General features: G+C 39.6%; 1 protein-coding gene across 1 annotated transcript in view; it reads right to left on the bottom strand.

Annotated features, from left to right (window-relative positions):
- The window catches only part of neto1l (neuropilin (NRP) and tolloid (TLL)-like 1, like), a gene marked incomplete at both ends in the record, with an annotated part of 79,666 nt that extends 53,886 nt beyond the window's left edge, over window positions 1–25,780 (bottom strand). Inside the window, 4 exons of the mRNA XM_080514687.1 lie at window positions 23,581–23,829; window positions 24,765–24,899; window positions 24,985–25,041; window positions 25,753–25,780. Of these exons, the coding sequence (XP_080370813.1) occupies window positions 23,581–23,829; window positions 24,765–24,899; window positions 24,985–25,041; window positions 25,753–25,780 (469 nt within the window). The remainder of the gene's footprint in view (window positions 1–23,580; window positions 23,830–24,764; window positions 24,900–24,984; window positions 25,042–25,752) is intronic.
- Window positions 25,781–26,039: the final 259 nt, after the last annotated feature.

The following is a 26,039-nucleotide window of genomic DNA, read 5'->3' as shown; positions in this document are numbered from 1 at the left end:
GCAAACATTTCCGTCATCCAATTTAGTCAATTTAGGCTCTCCACTGCCTGGGTGTTTGATGGATGCCCAGAGTAGTTGGCAGTGGAGTGGAGAGCACGCTTTGATGTTAAGGCCCAGACTGTTAGAGTATTCAGGTTGACTTTGATAAACCCCATTAGAGTGCTGTTATCTCCCCCTCTCTCTCGCTCCCTCTTTCTCACAAACACTTACAGGCTATGAGCCTCAGAGGGATGGTTTTTGAGGGCGAAAATACAAGGTTGCTTTGACGTAGCGTAAAAAACCTGGGGTAATGATTGAAGAAGTGGGTAACCGAGAAGATTACAGACAGGGAAGACAAACTGAATAAGATGATTGAGATGGAGTGAGGGGACGAAAATCAGATAATGCCAAAGGGATGTGTTACAAAAGATATACAGACATATGAAACTTCAGGCTTTAGTTGCATTAAAAGATGCATGTCCAAACAGTAGTAGAAAGTGCAAGTTAAGTGAGAATACATGCAAGGATGTAAAATTACGATCAGTTCAACCGAAAAAGAATTCTAAAATAACATCAATGATTAGTCAAGGAGTCCGACGGTGGTCGTATCCTACATGTACGTGACACCCTATTCACCACTATCTAAATTGAAAAGAGTATTTATACCAACTTAGGGATCAGAAGTTAATGGAAGCAGTCATGCATCAATTGGGTTACATAAAAATGTCCGTCAGAAAAGGGCAAGATAACTACATCCTTTTAAAAGATTTTTAATTTTCTCAAATTGACTTTATGTGCCTGATAGTGTGTGTGTGTGTGTGTGTGTGTGTGTGTGTGTGTGTGTGTGTGTGTGTGTGTGTGTGTGTGTGTGTGTGTGTGGCGGGGGGGTGGCTGTAGGCACATTACAGTGGGAGTTTTAATCAGACATCAGAACGGGTATTAACAGGGAAATGTGCTAAAAGGGTAGGATCAAATAAAGATCTCACTCCAATGTAATGAGACGCTGCTCTTTGGTATGCCGGCTAATTATGCAAGCCAAGTTACAGCACAGATTGCTCACAGTGGAGGGAAAAAAAAAAAGGTGAACTGACAAAGGTGGGAAAGTGATAAAGTGGTTACGAACTCATTGGCCCCCTGCTGTAATACATGCAGTGAGCACTTCAAAAGTCAGATCATTGGTTTACCAGTCCTGCCCTCATGTCAACTCTTTGGTGACTCAGTGTTTAATGCCACTCTTATAATCCCATCTGTTAGTTCAGGGGAAAAATAATATCTGTTGCTTCACACACCTAAACCTCAGGCAAACTGTTGCCTGCAGCTGATGAAATCCTGATTGCGTTTAATGAAATGGAAAACTGCGTGCCTATCTAGATTGGACTGAATACACCCAAAAGACCTACATAAGAAAATACAACTTTACACTTGTAAAAAACAGTTTGTTGCCATTTATCACAACTGAGTCACAAGTCAAACATGGCAATAGTGATCACTTTCTCAGTTCAAGTAGAACTTCAGACACAAGAAGTGTCTGTTGTTCTCTTGTAGAGGTAGTGTTATAGGAAAGAATCACCAGAAACACGCTGGATGATCAGCAATCATCTGACTGAGCCAGTCAAAGGTCAGGAGATTTGTGTAAGGAAACATGAGACTGTAAACTACATAAAACTGAATATAACCAGGAAATATCTCTGAAGCTTAGCAAATTCCAAGCAGAACTTCAAAATGATAACTTGTATTTATTTTCATTTGTTTCATAATTTTTATTTTTGAAATTTAAATGAATCTTTAAAAAAGGCTTTTTTTCTGTATAAAAGCTTTGTAAAACAGGGAGTCAGGTTATAATTAGCCTCTTCTTATTCATCTGCAGGACCACATTTAAGTGTGGAAGTCTAAAGAATGTAAAAAGTAAAGAACATTTTCTAATAAAACAATTTTTTTACAACTGAGTGTTTATCAAAGGCACTACTAGTAAAAGTAAAGATGACAAGCTATAAAAACAAATGTGTGTGGCTATAAAATAAACATTAATGTAAAAACCAACAGAAAATGACCTTATCTTGTCTTATGTACACACCAAACTGATGTTAATCTGTTATTGTGAAACAAAAGAAGTTTCTTCCCTTGAACGCTTGGCAACGTTACAGAACAAGTCAAATGAATTGTGTATACTACCATTAAGTGTATAAGTAACAAATATCTAGGCTTCTTTCATGGATGGTGTTTATCCCTGAATCAGAAAATTTACATGCATCCTGAAATGTACCCAGAAAATATAATTTATTTATTTTACATTTATCTTGCTCTATGCTATAACGTCTTTTGCAACAAGTCATCCAAGGAGATTAAAAGAAGTACCAAGCCAGTTTTAATGAGATAAAAACATTTGATATGTGTATTCAAATGCAAGGAGAAAAAGTAAAAAGCTAACGGATGCATAGAAAAACCTACTTTAATACAGTAAGGATGTATTTGCGCCACCTCTGGGATTGCTTGGCCTTGACACTGGGAGCTGCAATGTTGCTCAATGTTGTTTTAAATCATGAGTATACTTACAGCCACTTGTACAGTTGATGCTAAACTGACTAATAAAGCTCTTCACATCTGCTTAAAACACGCCCCACTGAAAGCATAAGCAGAGAGTATCATCATTATTTGTTTGGGAGTATGCTTTTAGCGGAGGCTGGTTCCAATATACATCCGAAATTACTATCTTCATCACTGTAAATCACATTACTGTAATGCTGCTGCAATTACTCCTCCTGCTGGGAGAGGGCATCTATGAGTGGGAAGTTATGGTTCCAACCTTCAAATAAAGCTTTATGAGGTGGTGTAGGAGAGGCATGGGAGGAAATGTTGCCACTACAGAGGTACAGTACAGTTTTAAAGTAGTGTTAGCCGGAAGCTTGGCTTGCAGGTACAATATCAACTCTTCCTGGAGTAGAATGCAACAGAAAAGATACATTTTTTCCTATAATTGAAACTTTGAAATTAATAATTGAAACTGCAAAACATCTAGTTAAACCTTTTTAGAGTATTCATTTAAATCTAAGCTCATAAATAAAGCATATGCAAACAAATACAGATTTTCAACTTTTTTAGAGGAAACCCCAAGTTTATCAACATCTTGTTATCAACAACCTGCCAGATCTGTTGGGAGTTATGATGTTTTTCTATTATGTAGCAACAAACAATGCAAAAGGTGACTCAAGGAATCCTCACATTTAGAGAAATGCAAGTAAAAAAGCACACATTTTCATGAACAAATAAATCCTTTGTTGAGTCAGCATCAGTACAGAGACGCTCAGATCTGAGTAGACCAAGGTTGTAGTAATTACAAGCAAAAAAATGGGAAAAATTGACTTTCAAACTTAAAAAAATATACATCAGAGTGTAGTTTAAGTCTCCAAATACAGCAAAAACATCCTGATAGCTGTTAATCAGGACAACTAGTTAATTCTGTAAATCCTTTTGGTTCTTCATCTTGAAATATAAACAAATTCAACACATGAAGACACACATAGTCTGATGTATTTTTAAAATCTACTTTGCTTTGTGAAGAAAAAAATTACAGGGAAAGAAATGAGAAAGAATACATAAATAGGACACATTTCAACATAAGCTGATTTTTTTAGGATTTCGTCATTTCATCAAAAATCAATTTGTTTTGAGGTGTGAGAACAAGCTGGGAAGCCAGCAGGTCTGGTTTATGTATTCCTCTATCGGGGGTCTCCAACCCTGGTCCTCGAGGGCACCTTTCTTTTATATCTCTCCCAGTTGCAACACACCTGATTGCAATGAGGGGCTTGTTATTGGGCTTTTTCACAACCTTGGTGATGACATCATCATTACACTCAGGTATGCTGAAGCAGGGAGAGAACTAAAACATGCAGGACAGGGGCTCTCGAGGACCAGGGTTGGAGACTCCTGCGGCATCTGTTTGAGAAAAAATATTGTATCCCAATTGTATCTCCCCTGCACACTGATTCAAGCTACTTCTCCAGCAAATAAAGGTCTTTTAAAGCCTACGTGAAGCAGAAACGTCACCTCTCATGCATTGAAAGGAATACATTTTGGTTGACTTGTTAATTTATTTTATTTCCAAAAAACTAGATATCACTTTCAACAGCTGACACATAACCAATAACTCGCATTAGAGGCACTCCCTTAGAAAAAAGGCTATAAAGGCTGAAGTATTTATAATGATTTGTATGTTATTTTTTCTGAATTGCATCATTACATTTATTATTTTGATATGTACTAACAGAAGAGGTTGTAATATACTGGTGAAACTTTGCATTTTTATAGAATTTATAACATTTTACTCCATTATTTCAAACAATTTACAGCTCAACTTAAATGTTCCCACTAATGCTTTTATCTGCTCCTTATTCATTGTGTGAATGAAAATGCATCCTTAATCAAACAGTTGCGAACAGAGAAAGCTGAAAAGAAAACAATTTCTATTATCTAAGGGTGACGATCACAATAAGCCAACACGCAGTGGTGCTGCACAGAAATCCACTGTCACTGTATTAAAAACGTTGTAAACAATGCATTAAATAAGTTGGTTGTTGAAGTCTATACAGTATGTTATAACTGAGCTCTAATGCAGGGGAACACATTGCTTTGGTGCACAATACAGTAGTTTATTTCCAGAGACATAGCAGTGGAGAAAAAAAAACCCACAACAACACAGTCAACTAAATACTCCCTCAGGCACAAGGAGCAAGAGGGGAAGCTGCTAGTTTCAGTCGATATGTGTGGCTACAGGGGAGAGACGGTAGCTTGCACCTCAGGTAACAAATGTTTGTTTCCGCACTAGACAAACAGCGGCAGCAAGTACGGTGGGGCAAAATATCAGTTTATCCAAATGTGTTGACAAAATAAGCATTTGAGAGGTAATTAACAGAAACAATTAGAAGCAGAGGTGTTAGTGTGTAGATAGCAAACACAAATTAAACACATCAATGTTCTATTCAAAATGATTTGACTTTGCTTGCACACACTTTGCACAGTGGTGTTGTAGACAACTCCATTAGTGAGACGAGGCCCAAAAAACAAACACAAAAAAAGTCTCTTTTTTTTTTTTCACCACAAATCAGCTTTTTGGATCAGACAAAAGTGCAAATTCACAGATGTTTAACAGACAGTGTGTCAAGAGATCCACCGCTAGGAGCTAAAACCTTCCTCCAGAGTTGGTGCCACAAGCAAATGAATATTTAAGCCACACCAAAGCCGTCCTCTCCACATACTCAATTTAAGCATTTTCACTGAGCTCTTTCAAACGCAATCTACGTTTCCACAAAGCCTTGCTCTTCAGGGGCCGAGCGCGATAAAATCAATGACTCAGACTTCCCTCCTGATCACAGTCAATCTGTCCTATAAGCTTGAAACACACAATGAGGGTCTTTTTTTTTTTTTAGGAGGGTTTAAATCTAATCTCATCTCTCACCCCTCCAGAGATTTATTTATTATTTTGTCTGATGTATGACCCTGTGACGCTGTTTTAGACCCTCTTACTTCGCTCTATGCTGTGGTGGCTTGAATGCAGGAGCTTGCGGTGTGCGGGTCACAGATGTATGATTACAAACAGAGGAAATTGTGTTTCATGCAGGATGGAATTGACATTTTCATGCAGTGTGTCGGAGGTGCAATACATCTCAAACAGCAGACTCACGGAAGTTACAGACATGTAACTCAAGACGACAACAAACTCTCCTTTTCTGATGTGACTCACTAATACAGCAAACCTACACATAAATATCTTCCGCCATCGTAAGAACGAGACAGAGTTACAGAGGCACGGACATCTATCAAGTAAATCAGAAGGTAAAGTTGGCAGAAGAAATATAGTGTTGCCCAGAGGGTTACAAAATTTTTAAGACGAGCTCCAGAGATTCAACCTCATCTTTTCTAATTTAAGAAAAGGAAAATTATATTCTACCGGCACTCAGTTATCTGGGGAAAAGACAGTGATTTCAATCTTACTTGAATTTCACATCCCACCAGAAAAAAGAAAAAAACTGGTCCAAAAGGATTATGCCTGAATATTTAAGATTGTACAATGTGCAATGTTAAGTGTTTTTTTTTTTTTTTTAATCAAATTTGGGTAAAATGTATGCAGCAATGTATGAATATAATATACTTTCCTTTACCCTTGTGAAGGAAATGTGCCTATTTTTACTGGCAGCGCACAAACCAAGAATCAGCGTCACCCTTTACAAACAAACGGGAGTGCGAAATGAAAAGGATTTTTTGATGTGAGGGTTCAGATGTAGCCGCTCGGTGGAGGTCCAGAGTGGATGTCTGTGTTTGTGTGCCGGGATTAGGAGCAGCATACAGATTTGAGCAGTTTCCCTGCAGCTAAAATCCAGATTGACTCGACTCTCGGATGAGACGTGGCCTGTCCGTACAAAAAGACACAGGAATAAGAGCTCACATTGCTTGCATGTGTGCAACCTTAAACATGTGTAAGGAGCAGGCTTTGTATGTCTTACACTCTTCCATCATTGCTCCCCATAGAACATACTGGCGAGAAAAAAAAGGGGGCGGTGGTGGTGGTGACATAATTTCCATGTATTCTTTTTACAAAAAGAAAATGAAGAAAAAAAAGCCATTATGAGTATAAAAATATCTGATTATAAAGAACTGACTGATAACACTAAGCCTTCAAACGGCACTCGATTATTAAAATTGACAGATTTTTAGGTTCAAAATCTCTTTACAATTGAATAATTCAATCTCTGAAAATCATGTCGATAAATTTTGTCACCTACTATTCAGTTCTACTGTCCTGCAGTGCTTTGTGTTTTTTCTAACCAAAGTTGCTAAATACATTGCCTCACATTTATTTTGTTACAGCCTGATTCCAAAATGGATGGAATTATTCTTGTCCCTTAAAAATACTTCACAAAACACACCATAATGACAAAAAAGAAAACGTTTTCTTGTTATGGTTACAAATGTATTTAAAATAAGAAAAAAAAAGGATGTACATTTACATAAGTATTTACAGCCTTTGCTGTGAAGCTCAAAAGCGAGTTGAGGTGCTTCTCGTTTCCACTGATCACACAGCTTGATTGCCGTCAACCTGTGGAAACTTCCGTTGATTGTACATGATTTGAAATGCCACACAGCTGTCTCTATAACATTTACAATGTCATTGCACAAAGCAGGGATAAAATCAAAGGAATTTTCTGTAGACCTACAAAACAGGATTGTCTCAAGGCCCAAATATGAGTGCAGAACAATCCCTGCTGAAAATCCCAATGAGTACAGTGGTCTTCATCATCCATAAATAGAAGAAATTGAGAACCACTCTTCCTGGCTGGCCATTTAAAAAGAGCGATCAAGGGAGAAGTGCGGTAACCAACAAGCTGATGTTCACTGAGTCGGGGCTCCTGTGTTCCAGTGTGGAGAGAGGAGAACCTTTCAGAAGGACAATTATCACTGCAACAATCCACCAATAGGGCCTGTATGGTAAAGTGGCCACTCAAGACATGGCAGCGGTTTTGGAGTTTGCCAAAATGCACCTGAAGGATTCTCAGACCATGAGAAAGTAAATTCTCTGGTCTGATGAGACAAAATTGAGCTCTATGGTGTGAATTCCAGGCATCACGTCTGGAGGAAACCAGGGCCTGCTTGCCACCGGGCCAATACCATCCCTCCAGTAAAGCAAGGTGGTGGCAGTACCATATTGTGGGCATGTTTTTGAAAGGGAACTGGGAGACTTGTCATTATAGAGGGAAAGATGAATGCAGCAAAGTACGGAGACATCCTGGATGAAAACTTGCTCCAGAGCATTATTGGCCTTAGTATCCTTTAACTTTACATTGTATGAAATTAGATAACAGTAGGAGCAATAAGCAATCAGCCTACCCCTTTTTGGTTAAGTTTGTAGTTTAATAAATACCAGATCTTTTTTTGTCCCTTTTGTTCATTCGCTAGTAATTTAAGATATTTCCTTACTTGCTGAATCAGTCTGTATTCTGATTAACTGAAATAAATTGGGAAAGACCAATTGATAAAAAAAACAACAACAACAACAACAAGAAAAAAACAGCTGGTGTCCATTCGTTCACACAACCTAAATAAAGTGATAATGGGAGGATATGGCATAGACAGACTTTATGCATAAATCACATTCAGCTTTACTGTCATCAGTGTGCAAGTGTTCATAATCCAATAGGATTAAATAAATCTAACAAGTGGATGTATAATCAACATTTTGATGAACGAAAGCTTTTTCCAAGATAATTTCATCCTTTCTGCAGCAGTTCAGGTATTTCATTATACAGAACAGACAAACAATCATAATGCATGCATGAAAGAAGATAACATCAGCAAGTTTCAATTTCAAACCTGAAGAAGTGAAGCCAAACAACCGTCTCTGTAATAAGCATTATCCACTTATGGTGCTTTGCATGCAAGATCAAACTCAACGCACGGACAGGAACTGTTGTGGCACTCCAAGCTGTTTCAAGGCTATTCATGAAGAAGCATGTGTGATTCTGTATGATGAAGAGTCATCTGTATGCATGTTTTGGCGCAGAGGCTTATTAGAAGCCACAAGGTAAAAGCCAATTGGCATCCTCTCCGAGATGGTGGCGAGAAAAGCCAGTGTCAGCTTAATGAATATTCAGATAGAAGCAGAGCCTTTAGGCGACATGGAGCAATCCCATTCTTTTATCAGTCTTCCTCATGGCATGGTCATAACCTATTCACAGCCATCCAAATCTTTCTCTGTATCGCTGAATCCCTCTTTTATTTCTTACATTTTTTCCCGTCTCTTGTTCCGCTTTGTCCGTTACTTCTATCACTCACATACACAGTATCTGCTGAAGTACAGCATTGCTCTTGCTCTTTCTCTGCCTCAGCTGTACATTTTACTGCCTAGGGGAATAATGAGAGCCAGCAGCAGTGGGTGGCCATGTGCGTCGCATTGTATAGGAGTGCTGTGATTAATCGAGCTTGCCAAATGGAAAATGAAATGCCAGCAAGGCCATGCTGTTCGGCAGCCAGTTAGCGTTTGTTTGAGAGCAAAACAGAGACGAACACATATGATCAACTTCCTGACTTTTCCAGGTCCCTGCTCTCGGCAATCGGCCAGGAAGACCCGAGTTGTTCACAAGAAGAAGATGGTCTTAATTGACTTGCTGGACTCCACAGATGTGCAGTCAGTGACGTGAGGAGGAAATAAAACGCTCTTGTAACCCCTGTGCGCCTCAATAATCATAGATGGATGAGCAATCTGTGCTTCAACAAGGATGAGGGAACCAACACCTTGCAGAGGATGTGCTTTTGTTTGCAGTTCTTTCAGCCGTTGTGACTCAAGGATTCAGAGTCACAAAGATGCTTTACACCTCAAGTAAAAAAGGCTGAAAGTAAACTGAAACCACTTCACCCGATGTCAACAAACTGTAAACCAAATGCCACTCACACCTAAAGGACAAGAGACAGTAAACATTCAGTTTTAACCTGGTCCTTCCTGTAAGAGCTGTTCAGCTGCCTACAGCCTCAGAGAACGGTTCCTCTGGGTGCAATAAATTGTCTTCATACAGACGGGGGGAAACGGGGAGAGGCAGGCGAACCAAGCTGGCCCTTTTATTTATATGAGGTTTATTTAGCGATGGTCTGCTTAAAAATTCTACAGTCGTGGCTATGAATGAGCTGCAAATCAAACACCAATTGAGTCATGACTCTAAACCAGTGCAGATTCACACACAAGTCTGTTCTTCATTAAATATAACATTTCTCCCAATATTGATAGATGGACCTGGGAAAGAATGGGATGAATAAAGCATGTTGAACTGAGAGTAGCCAGAGAGTTACAGTCATCTGTGAACCATAAACCACTTGTCACCCATTTTCTATAAGCCTATCACATAGTAATGATATGCATTAAACCTCCAATGCAGTCCCAACAGTACACAGCATGGTCTGTGCGGTGTATGACCCCAGTTCAACTGTAATTTCATGAAATGTACCATCAACTCATGTCATTGTTATTCCTTATAAGGAAGCATTATATATATTGGTTTGGTGGTCTGCTTGAATCCGTAAATGTTTTTTTCATTGTGAAATGCCGTGAGGATTACCAGCATTGCACATCTCATAATCCCATCATGCGCTTGCCCTCCTCTATTGTTATACGTTGACATCATTCTCCCTGCAGCAAAACAAACGCGTCCCATTACCCATTAGTTTCCCCTGATGCCAAATGTAATTTTGGTCCTTTTGGAATCAGACATTTGCTCTTAGATGATAAGCTAGGAATGTAGAGTCCCGGCCGGTGCCAAAAACAGGATGTAAGAAAATGAGGGAGCACAGCGTGAATAATGAAAGCAACATTTATCATTCATACGTCTTTTGAGACTGTTATTAGACATTTCATCCCAGCATGTTAATACACCAGCTCCCCGAGGAAGTATCTTTCTGATGAGGAGATGAAAACAAAAGTAAAACCCGTCAAGCATGGAAAGCAATCTGCTCTGCGATGTCCTCTAAAATCAGAAGGCCAAATCAGGAGCGACGAGCAAACAAAACTCATTCACCTTCCAAAAATAAAAAGACCTTTTCAATCAATTCTGAAGAGTATAATTCTCTACGACGTTTTCAATGGGTTGAGGCCGCAATGTGTGCAGAGATAAAACACAGCTCAATCTCATTGCAGCCTAATACAGCATAATGGAGAGAGTCAGGCTCTCAGCATGACAGCTGAGGATCCAACACAGTGATAGGCTAATGAAACAAAGGGCCTTAGGCAAGCTGTTATGCCCACCGAGGAAAGGAAGCAAGAAAAAGTACTTACAACAATCCAGTTAATTTCCAATGCGAGCAAAGCCCATATGTATCATGTGTGCAATGTAGCAAACATGTGGCGAATACACGGTAGAGCCCGTTTTTGTGGACCGAGCACTGCATGGTTTGAAGAGGAGAGCTGCCAAGATCGTGTTGCATAAAGATGCATGGTCTACACAAATATGCACACATATTTCAGCATACTGTTTGCACACAAGGGTATTGGTCCATATGGTTTGTGTGTAGAGTAATGGGCACATATGCACACACAACGATTCACCTCCAATCCCCAAACAAGGCCACATCCAAACCCCCACACCCAGCATGGTTTACATTCCTGCCGACTTCAAGCTACAACAGAGCACTGCCCTGACCCCCACAGCATCTGCAGCTGAACAGCAGGTCTGGCTAACAGACTGCCACAGAGGATGGAGGCAGGAGGCAGGCTGAGCCACTGATTGATCTGCAGGGTAATTGGCTAGGAGCTGCAAAAAACATCCAGAGGACATAAATATCAGCTACCCTGCTGGATAGTGAGTTAAGTTCCACAAGAGCGATAAACTCTGACTGGTTGTCCCCTGAGTGAAGGCTCATTGTCTGATAAAGCTGGTGAACACTCTGTGCCGGGACTCCTGTCCTGAGCAGGAAGGAGAACGGTGTTATATCAAGAGCGAGAGACACGAGAGGAGACGAACGGGGCAGAAGAACAGAATGAAGTTCCAGTAACATCTAAAAAGTGATACAAGTGCAATTGAATCTGCTTTTGTAAAACCCTGTTTGGTTTTCAGTCTTTATGATGAAGTGACAAGTGAGAACTGCGGCTGGTGAGGTCCCAGCTGAACCACAGTTCAAGCTTGAGACGCTTCAGCTGTTCAGCTGGACAAAAAAAGCATCAGTCCCATGGAATGGTAAAGCAAAGTGTATCCAGATCCACATCTGCTGCACGGTCTGATCACAGAAAGTACGGTTAAAGTATAGGCAGGACTGTGAGCGCCGCATAAGGATGCAGGAATGTGACGTCATTACACAAGAGTAAGGGCAAGAGTAAACGCACAACACTCTTGCTATTACAAACACAGGACCAAACACAATGGAGGACTTAGCCGTTATGCTTTTGTCTTTGCTTGGTTCCCATTTTGCCTATTGTATATATTTTATTTTGTACGTTGCAAAGTAAAACTATTGATAATTTTATTGAATATGCATTTTTAGAACTGAATTAGATTTACTGAATGACACATTTGTGTATGATACGATATATACAGCTTACTTGCACAAGACCAGTTTTGCTTTTCTATTACCCATCAGTTGATAGTTGTCCAACAACTATCTTCCATTGTGAAAAAGCCTAGGAAATCTAACACTCAACCAAAAATCCAATTGGTGTGATGATGTGCATGATCTGAGCTGTGTTGAAAGCAGTGCATTTCCTTGCTCTGGGAGGTTGGGCTGATTCCCCCACTCTGAACTGCCTTATTTAACAAAAATAAATAAATTGTGCACACCGTATGTCAGTATATTAGACTATAATGCTTTCATGAGTGCTCTGTGAAACTGAGATAAACTCAGAGTAAGGGCAAATATTTGTTGATACCAAATATTCACTTAAATGCATTCAAAAAATGGGAGGAACAGGGCTCACCTGAGACAATAAAGATAATAGGAACTGTGAATGACAATGTTAAGATGGTGATGATGATGTTGTGAATGTTAATGATTCAAATAATTATGCAAAAAAAATTGCAATCAGGCAAATCGCGTAATAATTGCGATCAGGCCTTGTTAGAATTTAAATGCGCTCACCAAGTCACCGCTGAGATAATGAAAACATGGTGACATCACAGCGGGAATGTAGGATAAAGGCAAACTGCACAAGAATCAAGATGATTAGTAATGTTGTACACAAGAAGACAATTAAGAAAACCGCAGGAAACACACACAATTGTGTATTAAACAACTCAGAGTTCATTGTTTGAAGAACAACAAAAAATTGTCCATAAAGTTTGCTTAATCTGGGGTATTGTTTCAAACTCAATGATTTTACATTGTTCAACTTATTTTAGTGATAGTCATATTTCTATACGTCTCTTACATTTCTCATAACCATGGCTCCTTGACTATTGTGTGAAGAAATCAAAATCCAAGCCCAGTGATGAAATACTATTCTTGATGGTAGCACCTAGGACTTCTTCACGAAAATGAATCATGAACAAGATTCACCATTTCAGTACAGTCAAAAACACACCACACATTAATACTGAATAACTGCCAGATATTGAAGGTTTAAATTATCTTAACGAAAGACAAAAGTCCTCAGTCACTCAACTATTTTCTTTATAACTCTACATCCCTAAAAAGATAAAGAAATTCGCTGAATCTGGCGTCTGCATAGCTGTTGATAACTGGATAGAAGTAATCAACAGCCACAAGAGAAGGCAGGAGAGAAGAAAGCAGACAGTGTTAACGGGAAAGACAGAGGGATGAGTGAGAAGAGCGAGAGTACGACTGACCCCTTTCACAGCTGCGAGAGGTGTGCCTGAAATGTTAACTTGCGCCATCCATCTCGTTTTACTAAAACAGTGAGGAGAGAAGGGTGTCTTCAGCGGAGCTCGAAAGTACCGCCTGTCATTTCTCTTCACAATACATGGGCACAGGAGATTTCTTCTTGAAATGAGATTGTTGAGGTGTTGCCAGCCACAGCTCCAAAACCTACAAGGGGGAACTCCATGGGAAAACTGCACAGGAGACCTGATTCTCCGAAGACATTCTCTATGCCAAAGTCCTTTGGCTGATAATAGCACATAAGGGAAATGGAATGATACATGGGGAGGAATGTGAGTAATACACACCTACACATCTTCCCAATGGAGAAAAGAGTGAGCCACAACAATCAGAGGAACAGTAGGCAGCTCTGAATGAACATGCAGAAATCTCCCTGTGAATGTGACTTGCGCTGCAGGGAGCCCTAATGGCAATAAGCGCTGAAGCACAACATTGGAAGGAAGATCTTTTTTCTGTTTGTTTTGTGATTTATTAGGAGTGACTATAAGGAAACAGCTCATTCTGGGAGGCACAGCATAACCTCGGGGACACACACACACACACACACACACACACACACACACACACACACACACACACACACACACACACACACACACACACACACACACACACACACACACACACACACACACACACACACACACACACACACACACACACACACACACACACACACACACACACACACACACACACACCAGTGAAAGCACCACGGGAGATTTCTACTCATGGATTTCATCTACCTTTCCTCTGTCTTCTGTGAATCTGAAACCTTACCAGCGCCAGGCCCTGGAAAATGAAAATTTACTCCAACTGCCGCAGGTGCTGCACCAGCATGGGACAACGTTTTGACAATGTTTTTTATTGGATTTATGGGGAGAAGTATCAAAATGTAAAAGCTAGACTGAATTCTACAAGGTTTTCTACAGTGTTCACTATAGAAATCTGTTCAATCTGTGGTCCTGTCACACTCGACATTTTTAGGTTGACACAGTTGAGTTTCAGGGGCAGAGAGTGCAGCATGGTAGGCTTAATGTTCACATTGCACACACTTTGGCGCACACTGAAAAAGCTGTGAGTGGACCACATCGCCAGGCCAGTGCTCAATTAATGCATCAAATATCTTCACGAGCTCAAAAGGTGAACAGTGTATGGTGCCTTGTTCCTGGAGCAGTTCACATATAATGGAACTTGGTGAAGGAAAACACCATCAACGGAGGACAAACTGTAATGCTTCATATGGTTACACCATAAATATGCAACGATGAACTAAGCAGAACACTCATGTATATGCACAATTTAGTCAAAGATAAATATGTGTGAAACATTAATTCATGTGGGCCAAAACCAGGCCGCAAGTGGCTGCAATCCGGGCCACCCAACTGACAAGAAAAGAGAGAAAATTGCAAAGATAAGTATGCATTCTGTGGAGTAGCATACATAACACAACACTAAGACCCGAGCTGAGATGTTGGTGATGCTGCCATGAAAACTAGCATTCGCCTCAAAGTCATACTATCGGGTTGAATTTGTAAAAACAGGCATGAGTAAACATGTGAGATGCAACAATTAAAGATGTCGTTTGGACATTTAACTATATTTTGCATTATTAAAACAGGTTCTATGTTGATATTGCAGTAACTGCGAGTAGCCTGCTGATGGAAAATATAGACTTTCATCACATATACCCAAGAAGAAATTGGGCTGTATGTGTAGTGAACTACAATGAGTTTGAAACCACTGATCTAGATGGACTAATAAAACAAGAAGCGATGGCACAGGATATTAAGTCCACATGTGATATGTGATAATGTTGTCAAGTGTTATGATAATGATAGTCTTTGCGATAAAGACAAACACTTGACAATAGACGCTGGTAATGTCTTTGTTTTTGGAGATTAGTTAATCTAAATAACATGCCCTTTCCTGTGCCCACAATTCACACCAGAAGTGACTGGGAGCATTTTAATTTTTTTATCGTATGTGCATCACACTTTTTTGATTTAGGTATTTTTTCTTGACCTTTGGGTTTTAGACATCTGTTCTTTGCACAGCATGTTTGAAAGAAATATAGGGCAAGAAATTCATTATTTAATCGCACATTTGTGAATTAATCACAAATAATCATACCTTTCCTTTCATATTTAAAATGCTTTTGTATTGAATTTACAGAGCATGAAGGCACAGTGCATGGAGATAATTCTCATGGGTCAGTCTTTTGTGAGATCTGTATTATTTATCATTCTGCAACTGAATGTCATGCTCCTCACTAAAAAATAACGGTGGGTTGAAGCCATCCACTTTTTATTTATAGAAGCAACCTCCCAACACCTCCGGTCCGTAGTAATATAGAAATAGTTTACTACATCTGACCACAAGGCTATTAAAATGCTACAGTAACTATTTCTTACCATCTGTCTTTTTTTTGTCTATCAAAAAGTAAATGTCACAGCGTGGAGTGAAGTGAAATACAGCATGGAATATAAAATACAACCCAAATCCATTTCTTCCCCAGAAGAACCCAAGACTCATCTCTCTTCTTCTCTCTATTCACCTTCCTAAAACCTCAATCATTAATTTCAAGAAATAACACTAATAAATAATTTGCCTCCCTGTTAACAGTTTGGTGAATGTCAAAATGCAATTCAAACATTGAAATGTCGGCTGTTGCCTCCAGCTAATGCCTTTGGAGCCACATGTGAGGCCAGAAAGTTGCTGAACTTTCTGTCCATCCACAGCAACGGCGCCGCCTGCCACAGTCATTTCCTTCCAAGAGCAACGAGCCAATCTCTACGGTTCAATTTCCAATTTTCCAGTTTGAACCCATCTAGGTTCAATCTCATGACCCTGCCTTCTTTATGATAGGCCCATATATCCTGGTCCGGCAATAATCCTAAATGTCAGTTGATTCATTTCATTTCAAAATGATTCTTAGGCCATTTAGGGCTCCGTTGGTCTTTTAAGAGATTTGAATCAATCAGTGCCATTTCGATTAGCCATGGCCTGAATTAACTAACAGTAACATCTAAGATTTCTATTATTGTGGTCAGGAAATCTATGATTTGAACAATTTGGACTTTCAGATCTGTATTCGTTAGATGTTAGAGGAAATAGAGGGACAATCAGTCAAGTATTTTAAAAGAAAGCCTAAAAAAGAAATATTCCGTAAACTGAAACGACAAATCCAATGTCGGATGTCATTTTTCTTGAAGCATTAAAAAAAAAGGTATTTATTTTCCCCCAAAAAACCCTTCTGAGTCTGTGTACAGCCTGGTCCTGGCTCTGCAAATAGCCAATGATCAGAGTACTTGGAGGAAAAGGGGGGCGGCTCACAGCTTTTATTTGTTCTGGCTTTGGCTTAAGGTGCTGAAACAGCACTTAATCTACCAGTTCACAGGGGTCTAAGGTCACAGCACCCTGGGGCGGCCCGGATGACAGAAGGCTGCTCAAGTCCCTCAATAGCCTTGAAAAAACACATTCAGAGAAACATATGCACTACAGCTTCTTCACCGTATGATTTTCACTGCCACACTCAGCAATAGTATACAACATTATATAATACGACATTACTACAAGGCTGCCTGACACAATGTCAACACGTCTGCTGTGTCCCTGACCTCTTGTGTTGACGTGAGCATCAGGCGGATGACTCCATATTTGGAAAATAACAACCCCGGATTTCAAGACATGATAAAGGTCAGATATGTTTTTTACACTATACCTCAGATACATTTGCATCAAGCACAACACAGACAATGGCTCAACATGACACCTTCATATTTTGAAGTATTTCACAGCAGAAATAATTGTTCTGCTATGATTATAATTGAGCCAGCTAATGACAAAGACAGAAAAGGATCAAACAATTAAAAAAATGAACGCTACGCCAGCAAATATACAAAAGAGACAGTCCTGAGTCACTGGCCTGGGGCTTTTCTGTCTTTTCCTAAATGACAGGCTAATTTCTTATTCTTTTTTTGGATTCCTCTGCAGCGCAACATGGACTTGATATGTATGGACTTGATTTTGGAGTGAAATGTTGTGACCTCTGAAGTATACAAAAAAAAATCTCTACATGTTTCAAACTGGCATCATTATTATATCATCAGACCAGGCATAACTCATCTTAAGCCATTGACGCAGATATACTTTGGCTGTGACGTATCTGGGTGGAGCAGTGTTCAGTGCTCTTGCCTCACAATGAAAAAGTCATGAGTGCAAATACCAACTTTCTGGGTCAAGTTTGCATGTTGTGTGTGTGTGTATGTGTAGATTTTGTCAGAGTGTGTGTATTTGCCCTGTGATGGACTGGCAACCTGAGGCCATAGTTCGGTGGGATTGGCTCCAGCGCCCCGTGACCCTGCACAGAATTAAGCGGCATCGAAGATGGATGTATTAGGGTCTCAGGAAACAAACAGAACACCCGCACCACACAGTGCATCTTTTGAGACCTTTGGTATTATGTATGATTTAAGGAAAGGAATCACATTGTGATAAATAGGATACTTTAGAGGATTTTTATATCTAGTGTAAAGACAAGGGAGTATCAGCAATCTTACCTCCCACCTGAGAGCAGTAAAGCAAAAAACAATTATCAAAATGTTCAACTGCTCCATTAAGTCTACATTAACACAGACACAGATATGGAGCAATGTTTTTCTCCATGTGTTGCCCTTACATCCATTTCAAAAAAGTGCCTGTAATATTAACTTAAATTGTGTGTTTTTTTGGATGTCGTTTTAAAAACAGAGCAGATTTATATTATATACAGGATGACCCGCAGCATTTTGTAAATCATCAAAAACTCAATTCCTGCTTGTTGATTGTTGCTTTTAATGAGCATGGTTTAAATTAGCACCTGAAAATAACAATAAAGGCAGCGCGCTCACTGGCTTCTTTTGTTTCCAACGAGAAATTATGATTCCAATCAAGTTTACAACAACTTAAATTGCTTTATGTGTGTTTTTCTTTCTTTTTTAAAATTCTATATACTTTCGTGATCCCCTTCGGGAAAATGTTTCTCCACATCGTTGTTCATCCTTTGCTTCACATACTAGCAGCAGTGGGATGCCGCAGTGCAGTGGGGGCTACTGAGGATCAAGGGGGTAGCTCAGGGACCCACAGTGGAAACCTTTTCAACACGTCAACTCTTTATATTTTTATGAAAATGTAAAGCATATTAAAATATATAGAGTTGTATGAATTGTAACTGCAGATATCTGAGTGTATGGATGTAAAGACATTGATATTAAAACGTGTTGTTCAACTTAAAAATGAAAGAAATGACAAAGATGCAAATGGGTGGGATTAAATAAGATCCCACTTCTTTCTACCCCCTTTAGAACATGTAAAACGACACACTGAAAATGGATTGTGTCGTCTCTTCCACTTTGTTTCTTTCTGTTCCTTTTTTACAAGTTCGAAATAAAGATAAATGTAACCTGGTTTTGACCCTCCAAACGATTCTCTTACCCCTCGGCCACCACTGCCATGATTGTTTGGCACCACCCAATCAGCACACAAATAGGACTTCTTATTACAGCATCCACACCTTAAAGACCACAAGGCAACGGGTTACTAGTTTGGAGCAGTGATTGGAGCAACCTACAGCAGAGTGCACAAAACACAGAAAACTTTGAGGAATTAAAAGAAACAAAAGGACCTAAAACAACTAAAATTGCTTTATTTCTTGAAAGTTCATACTTTTGCGTCTTTGTGATATGAAGAAAGCAGAATACACTTCTGACAGGCTGTCAGTCCATCACAGAGGTTATACACATTCATACACACTGGCCAGAACATTAGGAAAGCTTTTCTGGTAGCAGGTTGGACCCACGTTTACCATCAGAGCTCCCGTGACTCTTTGTGTCATAGATTCAACCAGGTGCTGAAAATGTCGTTTAGAGATGTCTCCCTCCATATTGACGTGAACGTATTGCCCATTTGCTGCAGAGTTGTTGTCGATTGAACATCCATGATGTGAATCTCCTTTGCTACTACATCCCTATAGTGCACCTTTGGAATAACTGTGGTTATGATGGAGGTCTTTAGAGTCTCATGGACTCAATGTCGTGTTCAAAAAAAGATTTTGGGAGTTTTGCGACATGGTGCATTACCCTGCTGGAAGCAGTGATCAGAAGAAGGTACACTGCAGTCATAAAGGGCAACAAGGATAGACTGTGACGTTTTAACAAGGCTCAGTCTGTACTAAAGAGCCCAACATGTGCCAAGAATATCTCACCCACATCATTAAACCACCAGCCTGACCTGTTGATACGAAGCAGGATGGATCCATGCTTTCATGTTGTTTACCGCAAATTTTGACCCTACCATCAAAACGCTGCAGCAGAAATTAGACTCTTCAGAACAGGCAACACTTTTTCTAAGTCTGTGCCAACTTCAGCCTCAGCTTCCTGTTCTTAGAGTTGCACCAACTGTGGTCTTGTGTGGTTGTAGCCCATCAGGTTAAAGGTTCATGTGTTCACAGATGGTCCCTCTCCATCATCTCATACAATTAAAAAAAAAAAAAAAACTGGCCCAGCAAAACCCTGCTCAATGGAGAGTTTCTCTTTTTCAGATCATTCTCTGTAGACCCCAATAGATCGTTGACGATGCAAATCCCAGTAGGTCAGCAGTTTCTGAAATACTTAGACCAGTCCATCTGGTAGCAACAATCATACCAAATTTCTTTCCAATTTTTAACCCAGTTTGATTTAAGCAAGTCATTTTGACTATGTCAACATGCTGACAATAAGTTGATGCAGCACGATTATCTGATTAGCCATTTGCGTAAACAAGTAAACAGGTGCATCTGATGACGTGACTAGTGAGTATAAACTCACAACAATGAGCAATTTACCTAACTTTTTTTTTTTGGGCTGCTGGATGATTCAGGGGAAAAAAACCTAGGCAGGAACTGACTGAAAAGACGACTCATACAGAGGCCTTGTGAATTAACAAGGCTCACCACCGCTCGACTCTGCCTCGCTGTTTTACATATGATTCAGATATTTTGGCTAACTCCCTTCATGAAATTCATTGTCTTCCAATAAATGAGCTACAATGTCATTTGCTGCTCCGCTGCTGCCAGAGTTCTGTGATGCAGAAAGCGACCGACCACGAGGCGTCTGGGTGTAATTTCTTTGACGAACGTCACTGGGGAGGCCGGGTTCCTCTCATCACTGTTTTGTATGAATCTCTCGTGTCCATTTTCTCACTTCCTCTGATGTCACAGATATAATAGCGTGGCATCTGTGGACCTCAAGTGCACCTCAGTAGATAATTCGGCACTAGATATTGTGAGATTGCAGTCATTCACTGCCATTCACTGTACTAACTGAATTAGTCATCAAGAGCATACAGCTCTGAAAGGATACAGCCAGAATGAGAAGGAGTTTTTATTTCACCACTCATAGAAAGACTGAGGAAAAGGCGACAGCGAGCTGATTCATGTCACCTTTGTTGCCTTTTTTCACTCGCATTCATCCAAAGAGGGCTGTGTGAATTAGCATGGTTAGCAGAGCAGCTGCAGATGTAAGACACTATTCACACTGCCAGATTTCAGAGTATCAAGTTGAATGAATTCAAGACTTTTATCTTCTTTAATTATGTAAATCATATGCCACAGATATTTCTTATCAAGTCAAGAGGCAAAGCTTTTTTTCTTCCCTCTCAGCAAATTTTCACTGACTCCCAAGAGAAGTAGGAAGAAGAAACAATAATTGAATTGCACATTACAGGAAAGTGGTCTAGATTCTTCTGCTGTGACTATCGGGAAGGTTAAAAAAAACAAACAATCCTTGAAGTGTAGTCCTATTTTCCAGCATTTTTAGAAGTTATGGCTACAAAAGTAAGTGCATATAAATACTGTACATCAATATTTTCCAACATCAATAAGGAAAAACAGTTTCACAGACTCATTTCACTGTATTATATATTTGGTTGCAAAGTGTCAGACTTAAACTATACATGTAAAACACAAAACCTGATTACACCTATTGCTGAGGTTCATTAAAGCAGACTAACCCTACTTTCTGTAGATTCATTTTAAAAGTGTGCTATTAACAGTTTGGTGGCAATATTCAAGTATAACTTTGTCAGACAGCAAATTTATTTGTATGTTCACACAACTCACAGCCAAATTAACGATGTCCAGATATAAGTGAGTTAAAATATTCCAAAGTAATAGCAAGGTGCAAACTCAAATAAAGATGAATCAGCATGTTGTTTTTTTAATTGCTTTTTTATTTACCTTTGGCCAAAACTGCAAAAGGGCAGGGAGGGGGGGGGGGGGGGTGCATTTCCAGGAAATGTAACCCAAAGACAGCACATTATGCTCATTCTTATGATAAAAGGAAAAGAGAACAACATATTGTTCATCTCTCCTAATAAAATGTCTTTGAACCCACAAAAAGTCCTCCACTAACCTTTGTGTGGCTGTTTCTGCAATACACAGCATTGGGTGCCTGTGGTATTATTTCTGACTACTATTTGTGTAGGTGAAGTAAACTATCAAAAATAAACTGTTGGAGGAAAGCAGTACCCACCCCCCCCCTTAAAAAAAAAAACACTATCATGCAAACTCAACATAGAAGGACACTACAAGCTCAACCTTGAACCGTTTTTATTCAATATTATAAGACATATTTGGGATCCAGTGAAGTTTATACTTGAACCTCATAGATTGTCTAAAGTTAACTAGTGGCTGTGCAGGGTAATTACCACAGGCGACACACAAAGAATAATGGTTCTGTTTGTCTGAAAAAGTGAAAACGTGTATTGTATTTATTAACGTGAACAATTTGCATGTTATATTTCTGAACAAAGGCAGAGCAGTAACCATTTCCTCCTCTGTCCCATCTTTGTGTGAGGCAAAACTAACCATAGTCAGCAGCTTCATTTCTTCTTATCGGGTGTAATTCTCAGAAGAAGTGTCAGGGAGTGTACTTGGCAAAACTGTTGAACTATTCATTTCATGGTGGTTTAGGTAATATAAGCTCGAACGCCATTCATCATCCTATTACCTGGCAAATGTTTAGCTACTCGGTTGGCCTCGCTGCTGGAGAAATAACACATTCAGTATATCACAAGTGCACTTCTAAAGAGCAGAACTTTAAGTGAAGTTGATAGAGCAATTGATGTATGAAGCACAGCTGCAGGATGAGAGATTCATGCCTCAGCAGACGGCATCTCTGTAGCACAGAACATAACTACAACTGACACCCTCGAGAAATTTGTGTCAATTCATGTTTACTGTGCTTTGTTTTTTCTTCCCTTGCAGCTTCTTTCTGAAATGTATGTAAATATACTTGACAGTGTAACTTTCTGGAACTCTTACTGTGACTATGTAAGCGCCAATAGTACAGTGCAGCAGACGCCTGTATGCAATTTATCTAATATCTACCAAGCCAATGCATAAAATGTACTTTATTGCTTAGCTTATCTCGCTGCACCGCTTCACTGTAATTACCCATCAAGTGTTTTACCTTTCTGATGTCTCATACACAAAGTCATTACAGATAAACCCACAGGCTATATTCACCTCAAAGGCTTTCTCTTCATGACTGTGAATGAAATGTTAATGCACTGCACACATGTCCATCCAATAAACAATGACACATTCAAAAATCCAATGGGGAAATGCTCCATAAATTGCAAGTGGATATATAAAAAAAAAAAAAAAACTGGCATACCCTTCACAGTCCCTGGCACTGTGCCTTTTGAGCCTCAAACACACTGAAAACATTGACAGTATTATTAAACCCAGTCAAGTGTGGATGCAGGAATATTAAATCATTGCTGTGCGCTGATTCTTTGTCATCAATCCTTTCTTTGCGTCAGAAATAGGATCTCAGCCAAAAATGAGGCAAATTAAGAAGGTCAATGTTTTACACGGGGACGGTGTACAGATAAGTGAGTTTCTGGCGCTCAAAACTCGAAATACAAGGGAAAAAAATTAATACCAGGCTAACCAGCCACCAGAGTCCAGGCCAGTGACAGCATATTGCCTATGGAAATAGTGAGGGTGTGAAGACAGACAATCAATAAAACTGCAAGAAGGCTCCCACAAGGCCGAGCTCCCTGAATGATGTTTGTTATTCATTTGAAGCCCTGCTGTTAGAGCTAAAAAGGAGGAATATGCTTACAAAGGCAAAAATGAAGTGGCATAGGCAGGAAGGAGTAAAAACTGCAACCAAAAAGAAAGAAATGAATAGGGGGAAAAAAAATAAATCATACCTGCAGTGAAGTTGTAACTTGCTGAAAATCCCACCGCTTCCAGTTCACCGTCAGTCACAAATTTTATCCACAGATATCGGCCGCTACTCCTGATATCAGGCGGGCTGTTCTGGCCGCAGTAGCGTCCGATCATTGGGGAGAAGCCAAAGGGTCCATCCCGAACCTCGATATTGTCAAATTTACATTCCCAAGAGGACTCGATGGAATAATTCTCCTCAAAGTGTAGATCGATGCACTGCCTTGGGGGTGCTGGAAGACACAATGAAAATAATTACAAGACAGCACAAAGCATGGAGTAAAATATTAGTCATGCTCTCATTGATGACCGCTCAGCTTGTTTTATTAGCAGCACGCCCTCACATTCAATACACACCTCCTATCCTGGCTGTTAGTCAATTCATCTCAAAAACACCAGAGCTGTTAGTTCCGCATTGACTTTGCTAATATTCTAATCAGATTATGTGCACTGAGCAATCAAATATCATTTTGTCAGCATGACCAAATCAGACCGAGTCACCTGATGGTAAATAACCAATGCATCTAATCGCTAACTGAAGAGGCACTTTGATTTCCCCCTCAGGAGAGCCCCAGTAATGCTTTAGCTGTGAATAAATAACAAGAGTACCTTGTTCTTCATTATTTCTTCTTTTTAACTGGAGCTTGTGTTTAAACCTTTATCAGGCAAGTGACCATAATGAGTAATTTGTGCATCTCCACGTTTTTTGCTTATTTGTGCTTGAAAATGCTGTATTGCAGTGTGCTGTTTGGTCCATTTGCTCCAGCAAAGCATCTCCTATTATAAGTTAGTGCACCTGAGTGATGCATTTATCTTAAAAATAGAAAATAACATGTGAAATACAGTGCTTGAACATCAGCACCAGATACACAGAAAGCTACTACACATGAGATAATCTATTTTTTTAACATAGAACCAAGCACAATCTCTCTAAGGGTGATGCTTTTGTAAATACGAGTGCCTCTCTTAGTAGGAAATTTTAATGTGGCCAAAGCCCAATGGAAAACTCAAAATTGGCAAATAGGTATGATTTTTGTCAGTTTTACACCACCTTGCAGGAGATGTGTTTGTGTGATTGGCCTGTAATGGTGCACTTTTTATAACGACTTTAAAATCTCAAGTATAAAACTTACAGTCAACATATTTATTTGAGTACCAGGATGTTTACCTTCAAGGATGTAAACACACTCTGTGTCTGGGGGGTATTTGTTTGGGTAATTGGGAGAGGTGAAGATCCCTCCTTCTGATTCTTTCACCCACGTCCCACATTGACCTGCAGGTTTCACTCCAGAATTGTTTTTCACTAAAGGATATTACAAGAAAACAACAAGAAAAGTGATCAAAGCTTTGAAGGGAGGAGATGTTTAGGCTGCTGTGATAGATCTTACCTGCTGGATCCTTCTTTGTTGCCCCAGACAACCCAAGTATGAGCAGACTTGCAACAACTGTAAGCACAAAAAGATAGAGAGATATATTTTAAAGGGTGATGGTGACACAAGTACCTTTCTCATATGTCTCTAGGTGCGTGTATGAGGTTTGACTCAGCATTAAAACACATTCCTATTGTTGGGTTCCAGTAATATGATCATGTTAAACCTGTTCTCACTGTAACCTGAAAGACCCTCAACAAAATCTGCACAATACCAATGAAAGTGGTGACAAATGTCCCAATCACATCACAGTCAAGGGTATGGAGTACAACCCAGGCTGCATAATATCAATTACTCTTATTTATAGCTCTTATCGCCACAGGGTTCAGAAAAGCCTTCAAAAACAGGATTAAAAATCATTAAAATTGATTATATAAACATATAGATACCAGTTTTTGTTAATTAAACAAGTCTTTATGTGAATCAAAACTAGACTATAATTTAAAAAATATTCCAATTAAATAAAACTAAACTTAAGATAGTGACCTTCAACACTGAGTTTCCAGGTTGTGTGAAGCACTGCGTCACTCCATCACATCTGTTTTTCAATACAAATGGTTACTTGTGTCCGTGTTTTTAGTTTGATCTGTTGCTCTGATTTTTTTAGAGTCGCTCTAAACTGATTAAAGGATTATTATACCGCGTTTGCGTTCGGGTGGCGAGGCAGAGCAAGCAGGGCTTTGGAGCAAGTGTGTGCGCTTCAGCTGATGAATACGGATGTCTTACCGTGATGGAAGCTGTGCCCATGTACCATGTCTGTTCCTTTCACAAACGGCTTCAGACTCAACTAATTCCATTTAGATGTGGGGATACTTGAAGAGAGAAAAAAACACAGAGATGAGAGTTTCTGACTAATTCACACCGAGAAACCGCTCATGCCGCACAACCTTTTCGGTGGAAACAAAAAGAAAAAGAAAGATTCTCTCTATTATAGAATCTAAAGTGGAGGAGGGGGAAAAAATCCTTTCAGATGCGTCACAACAATTAGTCACCAGTTTCGTATAAAACAAGAA

Source organism: Blennius ocellaris, assembly GCF_963422515.1.
Source record: "Blennius ocellaris genome assembly, chromosome: 19".
NCBI classification, from domain to species: domain Eukaryota; kingdom Metazoa; phylum Chordata; class Actinopteri; order Blenniiformes; family Blenniidae; genus Blennius; species Blennius ocellaris.
The sequence above is the reverse complement of the archived record's forward strand: the minus strand, read 5'-3'. Positions and strand labels throughout refer to the sequence as shown.